The following is a 14,860-nucleotide window of genomic DNA, read 5'->3' as shown; positions in this document are numbered from 1 at the left end:
AAAAAATATTTACTAAACGAATTCTTTTTCATTCCGAACTTCGGTCCACGGCGGGAGGACGTTTCGCTTATAAATAAGTCGATCGCCGACGTAATCGTTTTCCGCTTATTTTAATATCGATATTAAAAATTTCCGCGGAAAATTAAAATAAAAGAGGCTTTTTAATTAACGCCGAGAAGGGAAACGAAAAGGCCGAACAATTATTTTAGCGAAAAATTATTCGCGCGGCAATTTTTTCCCAGTAGAAACTCCTAAATTGGACGCGGTCCTCGGCCTCCTCTCTCCCTATCGCGTACGAAAAAAGGAAATAGTCCTTCCACTTTCTTAAGACTTTTTTCCATCCCGCCGGACAAAACTTTAAAAACGAGCGACCGGGCCACCTAAACCATTTTCTTACGATAACGGGTTCCGACGGGCTCGTACGAAAGAAGACCGTTAGAAGATTTCTTCCAAAAAGTAGAGATTCGGCTAATTTCGGTCGACGAAACTTTAAAGACGACCGAAAATCACGCGGCGACGAATTACGTAACCTTCCCCGCGACAAGGTTAAAATTGTGTGGCGCCGTCCGTTACGAGATTTCGTTTTACAAACTTTTTGTCTCGTCGATTATAAAGCGGCAAAAAGCTCAATTTCGAGGGTAGAAGCGAGTTTTATAACAAAAATATTAAGCGCTAATAACGAATAAAACCTTGGTTAAGTCCTACCCCACCGGAGACACGATCGGCGACTTTCCTTTATCTCCCCATCCCCTCGATTTTTAACTCTTAAAATCGAATAGCGTAGCATCCGTACGTACAGGAATCCCCCCACACACTTTTTGCATTCGTCGACATTTCGAGGTGTCCGGAATACAAAAATGTCGAAATCTCGGGGATTTCCCTCCATTATATAAGAGAAAGTAAAAATGACCGTTAATAAGGGACCTCGCGGACCCTCCTTTTTCGGATATCCCGAAAAGCGCCATCCGAAATACTCGTAATAATTGTTTCGAGTGCGACGATCAGTATAGCCGTATCGTTTGCCGTCGGCATATACGGTCCTCGACAGCGCGCGCCGGATAATCTCCGCGGTGGCGAACGATTTAAGGGTGCGGCTCCGCGGAAGCCAATTTAGTGACCGAGGAAAACGAGAAATATCGCCGGCCGGAGCCAATTTTCGACTCGGACGTATCCGACGGGATTTGATATTTATCGACGACCGTCTCGAATCTTTCGTCTACCGTAGCCTATATATAAAAATATTTGTTTTTCCAAACTACAGATGTACTTAAAGTCGTATAGATTCTGTTTTATTAACGAATTATAATAAAGTTCTTTATCCTTTGGCCGTTCCAGAGAGGAGGAACGTCCTTTTTACGCGTTCCTTACGAAGTAGGGCTAACCCTAATAACGAAAATTTTTCTCGGCGAGTAGTAGAACCGTTTTCGTATTTACTTCCGTACGGTGCAATAATTCGGGCTTCTCCGCCACCGGTTCGACGCCGACGTGCGACCTGGTCGTCTCCGCTCCAATTTTGCTCGCGTCGGTGTTGTCGTATTGTACTGTACGTACCGCGCACCGAGAGGTAGTTACGGACCGCGCTCGAAGGTGTAACCCCGGAACTAGAAACGGAAAAAGAGGCTGGAACGAAGGGGAAATAAAGCGCGATAGGATAGTGGGAAAGAATTCGAGGGATCGTCGTATTGTACCGTAACCGGGCGAGAAACGTCGTCGCCTCTTCTCGCTCGGTAAATTTGCTGGCTGGCGTCCGCGTAGTCGCGCCCCAACGGTTTGACTTTTTCCGACGAAACCCAGACGAATAGACGGGTGCATCCTTTGACATAAAAATACAATTTTCTCTCCGCTAATTTTCGCAAATTTGAAAATAAAATATTTTCCAGTTCGTTCGTCAATTTATGCCATAGGAGAGTTTACCCGGCGAGAAACGACACCCACCCGTCCGTCGTCGAGATAAAATCCTCCGTTCCCGCGCGAATCACGAAAATAACGATTCGGACCGTCGGGACCGAACTATTATTTCCGTTCGAAAAAATACTCCGTGGCCTATCGGAATCCCGAGAGGCGCGTTCTCGCGCGTAAGACACACTTCCGGTTTTACGTTCTTCGGATAAGAGAGGTTTTCTTCAGTCGTCCCGACGATTTTATCATTCCCAACGGTACTAGGACAAATCTTTATTTAATTAACTCTAATTGCCTCGTCTCTCGCACTCGACTCGGTAGGTCTTCCACCGTTGTTTTTCAGTTGTTTTTTGAATATAACTGTAGGCAACGGCGCGATGGTAAAATATCAATTTGTCCGCATTTTTTCTCCGTCGGATCTATCCCTTTTCCCATTTTGACAGATTTTATCGTAAATAAATAAATATATATATATACAGATTAGCAACGAGCAATTATTTACTGCCACGCGATCGCGATGCCGGGCTGCAATTTTTAATCGTACTTTTAATTTATTCGACTTAAAACATATACTCTCTACCTCGAATTAGTACCGAAGGACACGTCGTACTTTCCTTTCGACGATCCGAATAATGTCACTTCCGATTTGCGCGGGAAGTTCGTATATAGTTGATCGGGGGCCTCCTGCCCCTAAGCTTTCGGTGTGTGGTCTCGCCTTTCGTCTATCTAACTCCGTTCTCGAGATTAAGGAAAGACGGAGTTTTGTAAATTGCGGACCAATCGCTTTACACCAGTGCGCATCCTTAATTATTTACATTTACGTAAACATTTTCGGCGGTTTAAAGTTTCGTCGGCTTAAAGTAGCCTTTCGGTATTGCGCTTTCTTAAAGCGTACGATCCGGACGCAACCAATAATTCTAATAAAATTGTTTAGGTAAACTCGTTGCCAGCCGTTTTAAGCGCTCGGAGGCCTCCGGCCCCACCACGCGGAACAAATGTAGAACGAAAACGCGAGTAACGAGCGGCCGGTGGCGAGAATATTTTTAAAGCGCGGTGGCGCGGTCGTTTCTCTGAGTTTATTAACTTTATTTACGCGAAACTTTAATTTAACGCTAGAAAATTATACTCCGTTCGTTTCGTGGTCTTATTTTCCCCGACGTTTAGCCACGGTTTTATCCAAACAGTCGGGAGATTTGCGGAGAAATCGAACGTTTTCCTATCCGTCGGAAAACGGACGTCCGTTTCCCGCGCCGGAGGAGGGAGATCGGCTAAATTCGGGAAAAACGAACGAGCCGAAGAAGTGGAAAACTGCAGCCCGGCGGGAGAAGAGCCCGGTTACGGGTGGTCGCGCCTAGTGGGAGGCGGAGAACGTTTTCGCCTTCTCTTTCGGAAGAAATCGCGCCCCTCGACGAACGATAAAGGCGAACGGTCGGAGACCCTTCTTTATTAGTCGAAAAGCGGAAAGGGACGTCCGAAGTTGTTACGCTTTTTCGCTCTCGGCCCGATTTGCTTTCTTCCCGTCGTTGTTGGGACGGGTGTCGTCTCCGACCGGCCGACTCCGGTTTAAATTCTGGTCGACGCGCCTCCCATTGGTCTAAAAAAGCCCTTCCGGCGCGCCGCCTCCCGTAAATTACCCCGACGACTTCTTCTCCGCCGTTTTTCCGGTAGCGCCCGACGAAACCGGTTACGTCGCGTCGCTTCGTCGCGGTCTCTACCCGGAGCGGAGGTCGCGCCCCTAACGTACACCGGCTTCCAGTTTCGGCGTCCGTTGGAGCCCGGAGAGGCGTCCTCCCGCCATTGGCGGATCCGGTCACGTGGTGGCCGGCGGCCACCGTTTCAACGGTCGTCGGCGGTACGGAGCTCGCGCGCGGTGGTCTGGCGCTGTCCCCTCGTCCCTTTAAAAGGACCTCAGGTGAGCCCTTTCTCTCTTTCTTCGGACTTTCTCCCCAGCGCGCTTTCCCCTCTCCCTTCTCCGAAGGAAGCGAGGTCGACGGTCGATTCCTACGGGTGCTTTCCTTCGCCTTTACACTCGGGTGGAAGAGTCGGGAAAATCCCCTCTTCCTCTTCGCGGACACCCGTTTTTAAATTCGGCGGTTCTTTCTCTCCCCTCGCCTCGCCCACCCGGGGCCACCGGAACCGAAACTCCGGCTTTCCGATCCGACCGTTGACGTCTACCTGCACGCGCAAAACTATACCTTTGTCGAACGCGGCGCGTCGGATCCACAACCGGAAACGGTTCTCCGTTTCGCGGACTCGTCGTCCGCCAATCTCGGAGTCGGTTAATTTCGCCGCATTCTTCGTCGCACCGCCCGATAACGATCTTTCGGATCGCGACCGGAAGCGGTAAACTATAAACTTCCGGCGGCGGGCTCCCTTCTCTACTTTCTCCTTTTAGAATAAAACGGGAAATTTCTTTTGCAGATCGACGGAAGAATGAAAGATTTCGGGCGGAAAGGATCGGGCGCCGGCCGGAGGACGAGCGCGTGGTAGGAAGACCCGGCAGCGCCTCGGCCGAGATGTCGAGCAGCGTCAGTCTGGAGGCTTCGGTCTCGCCCACTCCCCCCTCGCACAAGATGAACGGAGGCCTCCCGCATCGATCCGATTTGAACGTCGGGTCTCTGGGCGCCTCCAAGTACAGCCTGGGCACCGGCACTTTCGACGCCGGGCCCCCTCACGACGGCTCCTGCCGCCCCCTGCTGGACTTGTCCGTGGCCGGGCTCTATCCCCCTCGCTGGCCCGGAGGAAGACCGGGATCGGGCGGCCGCCCGAATCCGAGGAAGAGGAGGAACGGGGAGTGTACCGGACTCTGGCCTCGCTGGCCCTGTTGTGTCTGCTGTCTCTGCCCCTGTCTTTTCTGGCCCTCTTCTTCCTGCAGAGGGCCGGCCCGGCCCCTTCCCCGGACGGCTCGGAAGCCACCGTTTCGGGCCGGGACGGCGCCACCGTCCACCAGGTGTCGGTGGCCCTGGGCACCCTGACCGTGTGCCTGGACCTGTGTTGCCTCTTCGTCTGCTGCCTGCAGTTCCTCTTCGCTCTCAAATTGCTGCAGACTCCGCGCGGAGTGGACAGGTGAGTAAACTTCTCCGCTACCTCTTTCCTACCCACGTTTCGAGATCCGTCCCTTCCCTCGGGACGAAAGACAAAGCGCCCTTCTCCTTTACGGAACCCGGCGTCGGTCGGGCAAAAGTTTGCTTTTTCTTTCTAGCCCGGAAGCGGAAGGCGTTTGCGGTCGGAATACGGACGCCAATTTCTCCTCGTCGTCCGGTTTTGTAATTTTCGTTGTCGGTCCGTACCTTCCACCGGTAATGCCGAGGGTCGTAGTGTCTTTCCTCCCGTTTCCGTTTCTAACGTCCCGTCGATTTTCGCTCGGCATTTTCTTTTCCGCGGCGGTCTTCTTAGAATTTTCACGCTCGAAAAGCGGGATTCGGGCCATTTTTATTTTTTTCTTCGGCTAATCGGTGGTTTTCTTCCGCAGGACGGACAGGTTCCTGAAGAGAAGTTCTCACACCCGTCTGCTGGCCATCGGAGGCTTCTTCCTATCCATTCCCCTCTTCTTCACCGGTAAGTCTCCCCCGCCGCCTCCTTTTAACAATTTCTCCACTAATTAAGACCTTTATATCGGTTCCTTTTCGGCGGTTCGGATTCCGTCCGAGGCGAATCGAAAAAGAATTCTTTTAAAATTTATTTTGTATACTAGTACTTTCTATATATTAACAGGACTTATTATACTGGAAATTATGGATGCAGATATTTAGTCTTACAGATCAAAAATAATGTTCTTTATTTAGTTCACCCGAACACGTACACTTTAAACAAGTGTTTCGGACTCGTTCGTCCCTGCTCGGCAGGTCTTTAAACGACACTTTCTACAATTAAGAATAAAAACAAAAAAATTAAAGGCCTGCCGAGCAGGGACGAACGAGTCCGAAACACATGTTTAAAGTGTACGTGTTCGGGTGAACTAAATAAAGAACATTACTTTTGATCTGTAAGACTAAATATCTGCATCCATAATTTCCAGTATAATAAGTCCTGTTAATATATAGAAAGTACTAGTATACAAAATAAATTTTAAATAGAGTTAAAAAGGACACAAAGGCATAATAATTAAGCATTCTTTTAATTCCTCCTTTTTGAGGAAACGTTTCTTCCCTGCCCGGTCGCGTAGGGAAGCGGATCGTCCCGTACGGATCGTACTCCACCCCGGTTAACTCTAACCGGTAAGTTAATTGTATCGTTTAGCGTATAAACCTAATTTTACGGCAGGGAACGGCTTCTCGAGTATTTCTTTCGCGGTCGATGTCGACGCCGGTTGTCCGCGTAATTACGTACCCGATTCTTCCGGCCCGGCGTTTCTAAAACCGAGAAGGTTTAGGAATTTGCGCGAGATTCCCCCGCCTCCGTCTTAGATTTAAATTCCTTTCGTTTCGAACTGATTCGAAATTTTCCGACGTCTAAACCGGGAAATATACGGATTACGGGTATCCACCAAAGTCCGTGGCGACTTTTAACGGCAGCGATCGTATGTTTATAACTGCGGGATTAATAAAGGAACGGGCGGCTCGGCCACGCGTTTTAAAAGTTCGGAAGAAGGTCGTGGCGGTTTCCGTATCCGAACAAAGCCGAGTCGTACCTAAGAAAAGTCTTTAATGGCATTAAGTGTCGAGTGGGCTTCCTCTTTCTTCTTTGGCTTCTTCCTCCCGACGCTGAAGGCGACGGGAAATCTTTAATCCTCTCGCCTCTATTAAATAAATTAACTTTAAGCGACGATAAATGGATTTACTGGAGCGTCGTCGCCGTTTCTTTACGTTTTAAATGGCCGGGTAATTACCCTAATCTTTAGGGTTTTTTTACTGTCGTAACCAATGTCTTACTTCCAAAAATATCGTTTATCGTTACGACTTAATTTACACTTCGAAGGAATATAAGTCGATTTCTTTTGCCGAAATATAAATTAAATACGGGACCGAAAATATATCTTACGTCTGCTGCTATTTGGAAACGGTTACACGTACCACCGTAAATACTATAAAATAGAAGATAGACTTAATTTTAACCAGCAATTATTTATTGTGACGTGGTCGCGACGCCGGACTGCAATTTTTAATCCTATTTTTCATTTATTTAATTTAAAATACGTGCTCTCCCCTCAAATTAGTAGTGGCTTGCCCCGTACATTATACTTTTCCCGTCAGCAATAGAGTCGCGCCGATCGTCTATCTAGCACCTTTCGGGGGGGGGGAATTTTTTAATTGAAATAACCCGGCTTCCGGTTTGCGTGGGAAGTTCGTAGATAGTTAATCGGGGCCTCCCGCCCCTAAGCTTTCCTATTGCCGTCTATCTAACTAGGATAATGCATTCGATAAAAATGCGTTCGATATTTAAATCGTGATGGCCGTACTTACGCGCAGTCGGAGTTTCGCTGGAACGAAACGAGACCCCGATTTAACGTTGTCTTTATCGTTGCAGGCATCATCCTGTTCGGCTTCGTCCACTTCCAGGAGCTACCGGCGGCGGTGACGGGAGCGGCGGTGGGAGCGGGCATCGTCTTCTGCGGGGTGGCTTCGGTTCACGACGTGTATCTGTGGCAGGGACACAAGACCGACGCCAGTCGAGCCCTGATCGAGAGCAGATTGAGTCGAATCAGAGAAGCCAGCCTCCCTCCCGATTCGGGCCCGCACGTGGCCGAACTCTCCACTCTGGTCTGAACCGGCGCCGGAGGACGGAAAGACATTTTAATAGCGAAGTCGAGGCCGAAGTTTTCAAAGCGAAAACGTGTACGTCGGACGTTCGACGCCGCTTTCCCGTAAGCCTAGAAGTTTGGCAACGGCGTTTTGAATGTCGAGCGTGAATCGACCGACTTTCCAAACGCCATTGTCAAACTTCTAGGCTTAGAGGAAAGCGGCGTCGAACGTCCGACGTACACGTTTTCGCGTTGAAACTTCGGCCTCAAACCTCGCTAACGACATTTGTAAATAGTCGTCGAATAAAACCTTGTAAATTTTGTCATTTTTCAATTCTGAAATTAAAAATCCTTTATTAACGCGTCAAAACCCTGGAAAACCGAACACTTTTTCCTCGGTCACTTTCCTAAATCGCTGCAAAAATCTCGCGGTTTTGCCTAGGGTAAATTCTGCCGACGTCGCGAATCCCGGATGAAGTAGAAGCAAACACCGGAAAACATTTGGAATGGGAAACGAGAGTTCGAACGTCCGAAAATTCGGCCGTTTTCGAAATGATCCTGCGGCCGTACTATAGATTACCACCTACGAAATTTCGGGACTCGGAGTTCGACGGTACCCTACTTTTGGACCGGAGACGAAAAATAAGAAGGTCGTCATACTTTTTAAATGCTATCGTGCGGATGGCACCGTAGTTGCTCGTACCGTCTCTTGCGGTAAACTCCGCAAACCATCTCCCGGAAGGATAGGTTAGGTTTGTTGGACGAGCCGCGAAAGCCCCGCGTAGCACTAGCCGACCGCCAGCGACAGCGAGCGTGTCGGCGGCCGAGGGGCCGTAGGCTCCGAGGCGGAGGAGCGCGAGAGTGTGCGAAAAGAACTTAACTCCGACTACAGACGATCGGCGTGCTCGTGGATCGACATCTGCCTCTGTCGAAGGTATATATGGCCGACTTGCCGGACTGCCTGTTAAACACGCGATAGGCTTAGCGGAGAGAGCGACGCGACTCCCGATCGTCGCGCGATGGCCGAAAAAATACGGTAACTTTATTTTTCGTCTCCGGTCCAAAAGTAGGGTATCGTCGAACTCGTCTCGGTCCCCTCAGTTCAGACATATACAAGTCCCGAAATTCCATAGGTGGTTTTCTATCGTATCTCCGATTCTGCTCGAATGAAAAATTTGCCATTTCGACAGAATTCGCCAATTACAATACAGCGAAAGTTTATAAAATTGGTTTTAGTCGTAACCTTAATAACGAAGCTTCGGTAGACCAACTCCCGAACATAACGCGTTTGCCAGATTCTTGTAATTAAGGGACGAAAACCATTTTTAAGACGGTTTATTCTCTTTTTGAGTCAATGAAATCGCGCTAAAATTCCACATTTTTAAACGTACTACGTCAACTGCGTAACGGATATTAACACGAAGTGATTCCGAATTCAAAAATTGTACCTCTGATTCCGCGGAGTTAAACGGATTCAGTAAACGTCGAGTGCGGATTCTCCGTTTTCCGTTTCTTTGGTAAACTTTGAATTTTTCAAAACATTCAGTAAACATTTGTAACGAGTCACACAATAAATAATTGTTTAATCGGTACGATACCCTGCGCTCGGCTCCCTCCCGCACCCCGTTGGACATCGAAGTTATTAAAACGAAATTTGAAAAAAATTATAGACCTATAAATGAAGGACGTGCCCGCTAGGGGCAGGGAGGATCAGCCGCCCCTACAAGAAAAATTAAAGTGTAGTGATTGACGCGCAGACAAACAGAACAGACGTATCAATTTAGTATCGGTTTGAATAATGAATATCGTGACTGGGCTAGAGCCTAGAGCCATCTGTCGTAAAATCCTAGAACTATTTCGCCGTTCGCCGCTATCGCGTCGAAAAGAAACCGAGTCGGCCCGCTCTAGTTCGGATCCTGGGTATGCCGCTCTGTAAATTCCCACTGTCGTCCGTCTTTCCTTAATCTCGAGAACGGGAGTTAGACGGATGAAAGCCGAGATCAAATATTTCCATATCTGATCGGGGGGAAGCTCGGGGGCAAGAGGCCCCGATTAACTGTATACGATCTTCCCAGGCAAACCGGAAGTCACGTTATTTCACCGAATACCAACACTTACTCGTTAGTAGTCGGAATAATTATTTGTAACCGGAGCCGGCGCTACAGTTTATCTCCTCCGAGGCAAGACACGCATTTCGTGTCTCTAATCCCCCTATATAAAATTTAAAAAAAACAACAAAATATTTTAAAAAATAATACGCCTAAAAATTTAGCGCGCATTGGTGAAAATTTACCATCCTTGGCAAATACAGGGATTGAAAAGTCGCAGAAATTTTCAAAAAATTAATAGCTCGCAAACTATTTACGGTAAGACGATGCGGTTTTCACAGAAATGCTTAGAAAGAAGCGGAATTTTTTTAGGTGTAATAAAAATTTTAGTACCGAAATAGTTACATTTCTTGCCATAGACGGCGCTGTAGCATTTGTAAATTTGTTAAAATAAGAATAAAAAATAAAAATGTTCTTAGTGTAAGCTCTAGTAACAATTACACAAATTATGTAATTCTATCGAGCGCTATCTATGGCAAAAAATGTAAGTATTTTGGCCTTAAAATTTTTATTACACAAAAATCCCGCTTCTTTCTAAGCATTTCCGTGAAAACCGCATCGTCTTACCGTAAATCGTTTGCGAGCTATTAATTTTTTGAAAATTTCTGCGACTCGAATCACTCCGTACTTAGTTTGCCCGTACGGTAACGCCGACCCCGTTTGCCACTGCATTTGTATACGTGCGCTTTTCTCGTTTTCTATTACGGTTCGGCATAATTACGAATCTAATTACATTTTTAAAATTCTCCGTCTTACGGACACCGAGACCCGGTTTCGGCTAGCCCGTTAAGGGTTTGGCCGGGTCCGCCGCGGAGCGGCCGAGTGGCGAGGAACGGGACCCGACGTATTCGGACGGACCAATCTCCAAAAAGTTTCCGGGGTTACCGATCCCCGAGCCTCGGAGCGGTTAGAGTAGTCGTCTACCTCTCGGAGCGGGGAGTGATGGTTTAATTAATTGTTCTATTACATTTATTTAAAAATAACGTTTCTGTATTTATTAATCCAATGAATTAACGGTTTTGCTGATTATTCCCAACCTATATATTTACTATTTTTCTTGCCATGTAATTGTTTCGAGGTTAGTCTTTAAACAAAGCGTCTTAACGGTCTTAAAATATTGCCAAAATGTCGTTGTCTTTCGCCGAAGTGAGATTTAAATTCGACTCGCGCCATCGGCATTGACGTTACACTTTCGGAGCGACGGTGGTCCGACTTTTCCCGGCCATTTGTAATAAAATCGATTTAAAATAAAAATGGCCGGTATATGTGATTTTTTTACTTTCGATTTAATTTCATTTAAAATAACAATTTACGAAACTTTAGAGGTTACCTTTAAAACAACCTTCTATTTTCTTATATGTAGCGACGTACTTTTTAATGGGCAGACTTCCAGGCGGTTGCCAAACGATTTTCTAATTAGTTGTGCTTTGACGTGCGGTATTGCGACATATTTTTAAGTTCTGGCTTATTTAATACTATTAACACGCGCGCGTCAATATTTTCGAGAAGTAATCGAGTTTTCAATTCTGTGAAAATGAAATTCGTTCTACGAAACCTCTTCCGCATTCGGTTTTAGCTTTCGTACTATCTCACCACGTAGGATCTACCGTCGGCCGATGATCGAGGGGTTAAGGTGTCGGTCTACGGCTCTGGGGAACCCGAGAACGATCGGTAGGCCGAAAAACCCCAGAAAGTTTTCGGGAGGTGATCCTACCGGCTACGTCGAGGCCCCTCTTTCGCCGTAAGGCCATTCACCGTGGGCGTGATAAAAGAACGCGGAGGGTACGTCAGTGGCCGAGTAGAAAAAAACCACCGAACACTGGTATTGGTCGTAGGTTTGCGACTCGTCGACTGACTGGCCATTTTCCTCGAGTTACACCTAGATAGGGGCTAGTTTCCACAGAAATTCCTATGGGGAGGCATTCCCCTCGGCAGATCGCTCACGTATCGCGTTGCCGTAACCTAAAAAATAAATAAACTTAAATCCGCAGGGTGGAAAGAGACAATAGTAATAATAATAATCATATCTATTTATCTCCTTCCCAGCAATATTAGTTAATTATAATACCAACGCACCCGAATTTAATTTGCCGAGTTTTTTCTCTTTATTCCAAACGTTTTCGGCCTATTTTTGATAGGCCGTCGTCGGGCTATCATTCATCATTCCAAAATGGAACGTTTTGTTCAAATTCATCTTATTCGAATTTTTTAAAACAGAGTCGACAAAAAAACTTTTTGTATATTACATAAACAAATAATAAACATTACTAAACACGCTATTAATTAACGTTACATAATTAAATAACAAATTACACGAGTCTAATATTATTAATAAATTAAATTAACGTATAAGTTCCAGTTCGTTCCTTATTAAAACCCATTATTAAAACCCATACTTTTTTCGATCTTGTATTTCCACGCTGTTGGTAAAGCATTCGCATCATCTTTTGCTTTTAGGCAGCGGTTCCTCATTTTACTTTTGTATATCTCTATTTTTTCCATTTCCATCGCAATAGACTGTGAGTGTAACGTTCTAACGATCTTTGCCTCATTCCATTTAATCCCATTTAACCATTGCTCCGTCCGACCGTTCCACGCTTGCCAGGATCGTGTTATCGAGGCCTTTATTCACACTGTATTTGTGTTTCTTTACTCGTACTGCTAGGTTTCTTCTGGTCACCCCTACATATTCTTTATCGATCCCTATTTGTTGGTTTTCTGTACCCTCCCGCTCGTTCCTCCATTCTTATTTTGTCCTTATCATTCCTTAATAAACTATATACATTGGGCGCTCGCTTGTAAATTATTTTTGCGTTTTTGTACTTTCTCAGTTCATTCGCTACGCTTCTTGTTTGTTCATTGTATGTGAACTTGTTAAACGCAGTTGTGTCGTTATGTGTTGTAGTTGTAGTTTTCTGTTTACCGCAACTGTTGACTAGGCCTCTAATTGTGGAGGTTTTGTATCCTAAACTCCTCGCTACCTTTTGAAATAGAGATATACAAAAGTAAAATGAGGAACCGCTGCCTAAACGCAAAAGATGATGCAAATGCTTTACCAACAGCGTGGAAATACAAGATCGAAAAAAGTATGGGTTTTAATAATCCATAAGGAACGAACTGGAACTTATACGTTAATTTAATTTATTAATAATATTAGACTCGTGTAATTTGTTATTTAATTATGTAACGTTAATAGCGTGTTTAGTAATGTTTATTATTTGTTTATGTAATATACAAAAAGTTTTTTTGTCGACTCTGTTTTAAAAAATTCGAATAAGATGAATTTGAACAAAACGTTCCATTTTGGAATGACGAATGATAGCCCGACGACGGCCTATCAAAAATAGGCCGAAAACGTTTGGAATAAAGAGAAAAAACTCGGCAAATTAAATTCGGGTGTGTTGGTATTATAATTAATAATCGTATCACTATATACGTTGATGAAGATGGACATCATTCATTCTGCGAAAGGTTAAAGAATATTTCGTTCTCGTTAATTCGATCGATTTGTGGACATTAAGCAAACGGATACGCTACGGGCCACATACCATCCGATTGGCCACAGAGTAGGCTAAATCGAATGGCGTAGCGGTATACTTTTTCACTACTTTCGAAAAATTACGCAAACCCGAAAGGAATTCGAACTCGAAGACCCGGAGTCATCCGGGTCATCTCTTCGACGAGTTCCCACGTCGAATCTGTGGAGATTCTCAAATTATATAAAAAAGACGTTCGATTCGATAAATTTATAACAAAATACATAAGAGAATACCCTAAAATACCGAAAAGAATTTACGACTTTCGGTTTCGGTTTCGATTTGTATAATTTAGAACGATTTCGCACGCGACTCTAGTTTTTATTTCCCTTACTTTAAATTTCGTGTCCAGCAATAATTATTTAAATTTCGTGGAAAATAAACCGTATTTTAAAACTATTTTATAGTAGACCCCGAATAAGTCGAACTTCCTTAACTCGAATTTTATTTTCGTTTCGACTTAATCCCTCCAGACTACGCATGGCGCGCTTCTACGAAGGAAAGATGCTTGGAAATTTAAAATCCGGAGACTCTTTTTCGTCGTCCAGAAGACGGACAAGTCTAAGATCGGCAGTTCTATTAGAGCCTATTTATATTTGCTCGCTCGGCGATAGACGTATCTGGTTAAAACATAGTTTGCGTAACGAAAATATTTCCGTCCTTGCCGCTCCGAGTGGTAGAAAATGGTTCGGAAATTATCCGAAACCGAAACAAAAACGTCACGGCTTATATCCCGGGAAATCCCGTGGTTTCCCCGGGAATTTTTCTTCCAGTATATAAAGCGGCAGGTGGCGCTATTTTCGACCTCGAAAACGTCGGACCGACAGGAAGTAAACACAGTCGGTCTGTGGCCAGCGGCATCGGCAGAAAAGTAAGTTAAACGGTTTGTGGAAAGGGATTTCGAAAGGTGGCTAGTGGAGGGAATCCGGCTTCTCGTCCTTTTCGACGTCCCTGGCCGTCGGTCTCCGTTTCCGGGCGGAGAGCGGTCCGTTGGACGAATCTCCGTCCCGGCTTCGACGCAACCGCGTTCTAGATTTTCTAGTTCGGTTACGGTTATCGAACGACCTCGGACTAACCTTTACCTCGCTCTTTAACCATTCCCAAAGACTAAACGTCCCGATGCTTTCCGTCTGTACGTGTTCTTCGCTCTTCGTTTCCGCCTCCGCCTCGTTGGCGGAAAATTCTTTCGTCGACCCAACCTATTTGCTCCGCATTCGTTCGAGAATTGCCCCCAACCGTTTACGTCGACGAGGGAATCGACCCGGATTTTAAAGAACGTCCTCTAACGGGTCGCGAGGAAAGTTTTTATTTTCCACCGTCTCCGTCCGTATTCTCCCGCCGTTCCCGATTCGGACCCGGTTGCCGTCCGTCCGCGAGAGGGAGCCCTCCTCCGTTCTCGCGGACTCCGGAGGTCTTCGGCGGGTCCCGGAGGAGGGCCCGCCGCCTCCGCTCTTCCGGATCGTGCCGCGGCGTCGACGGTCCGTCGCGGCCGTCGTCGAGAGCGCCGGTCTCTCGAACCGCTCGGTCGAAAGGAATAGAGCGGCAGATTTTGATGAAGTTTAAATGCTTTGAGGTTAAGATTATTTTAATGCTCGAATACGAAGTGTCGGACGACGAATGCCGGCGGAACGGGAGAA

The 14,860-nt window shown here is 46.1% G+C and overlaps 2 protein-coding genes across 2 annotated transcripts in view; both read left to right on the top strand.

Moving 5' to 3' along the window:
• Nucleotides 1–4,336: 4,336 nt before the first annotated feature.
• On the top strand, nt 4,337–7,666 carry LOC136979738 (uncharacterized; the record flags this gene model as incomplete). The annotated part of the gene is made up of 3 exons (XM_067275759.1): nt 4,337–4,965; nt 5,372–5,457; nt 7,366–7,666. Coding segments are annotated over 3 exons (954 nt in total), but the record flags the coding sequence as incomplete, so codon positions are not given.
• A 6,298-nt stretch (nt 7,667–13,964) lies between these two features.
• Nucleotides 13,965–14,860, top strand: part of Hmgcr (HMG coenzyme A reductase) — a 91,203-nt gene continuing 90,307 nt past the window's right edge. Inside the window, exon 1 of the mRNA XM_067275790.1 lies at nt 13,965–14,094. The gene's annotated coding sequence lies outside the window, so the exon portion shown is untranslated. The remainder of the gene's footprint in view (nt 14,095–14,860) is intronic.

The sequence above is a fragment of the Centruroides vittatus genome, unplaced genomic scaffold, assembly GCF_030686945.1.
Source record: "Centruroides vittatus isolate TY-2023 unplaced genomic scaffold, ASM3068694v2 contig_634, whole genome shotgun sequence".
Classification (NCBI taxonomy): Eukaryota; Metazoa; Arthropoda; class Arachnida; order Scorpiones; family Buthidae; genus Centruroides; species Centruroides vittatus.
The sequence above is the reverse complement of the archived record's forward strand: the minus strand, read 5'-3'. Positions and strand labels throughout refer to the sequence as shown.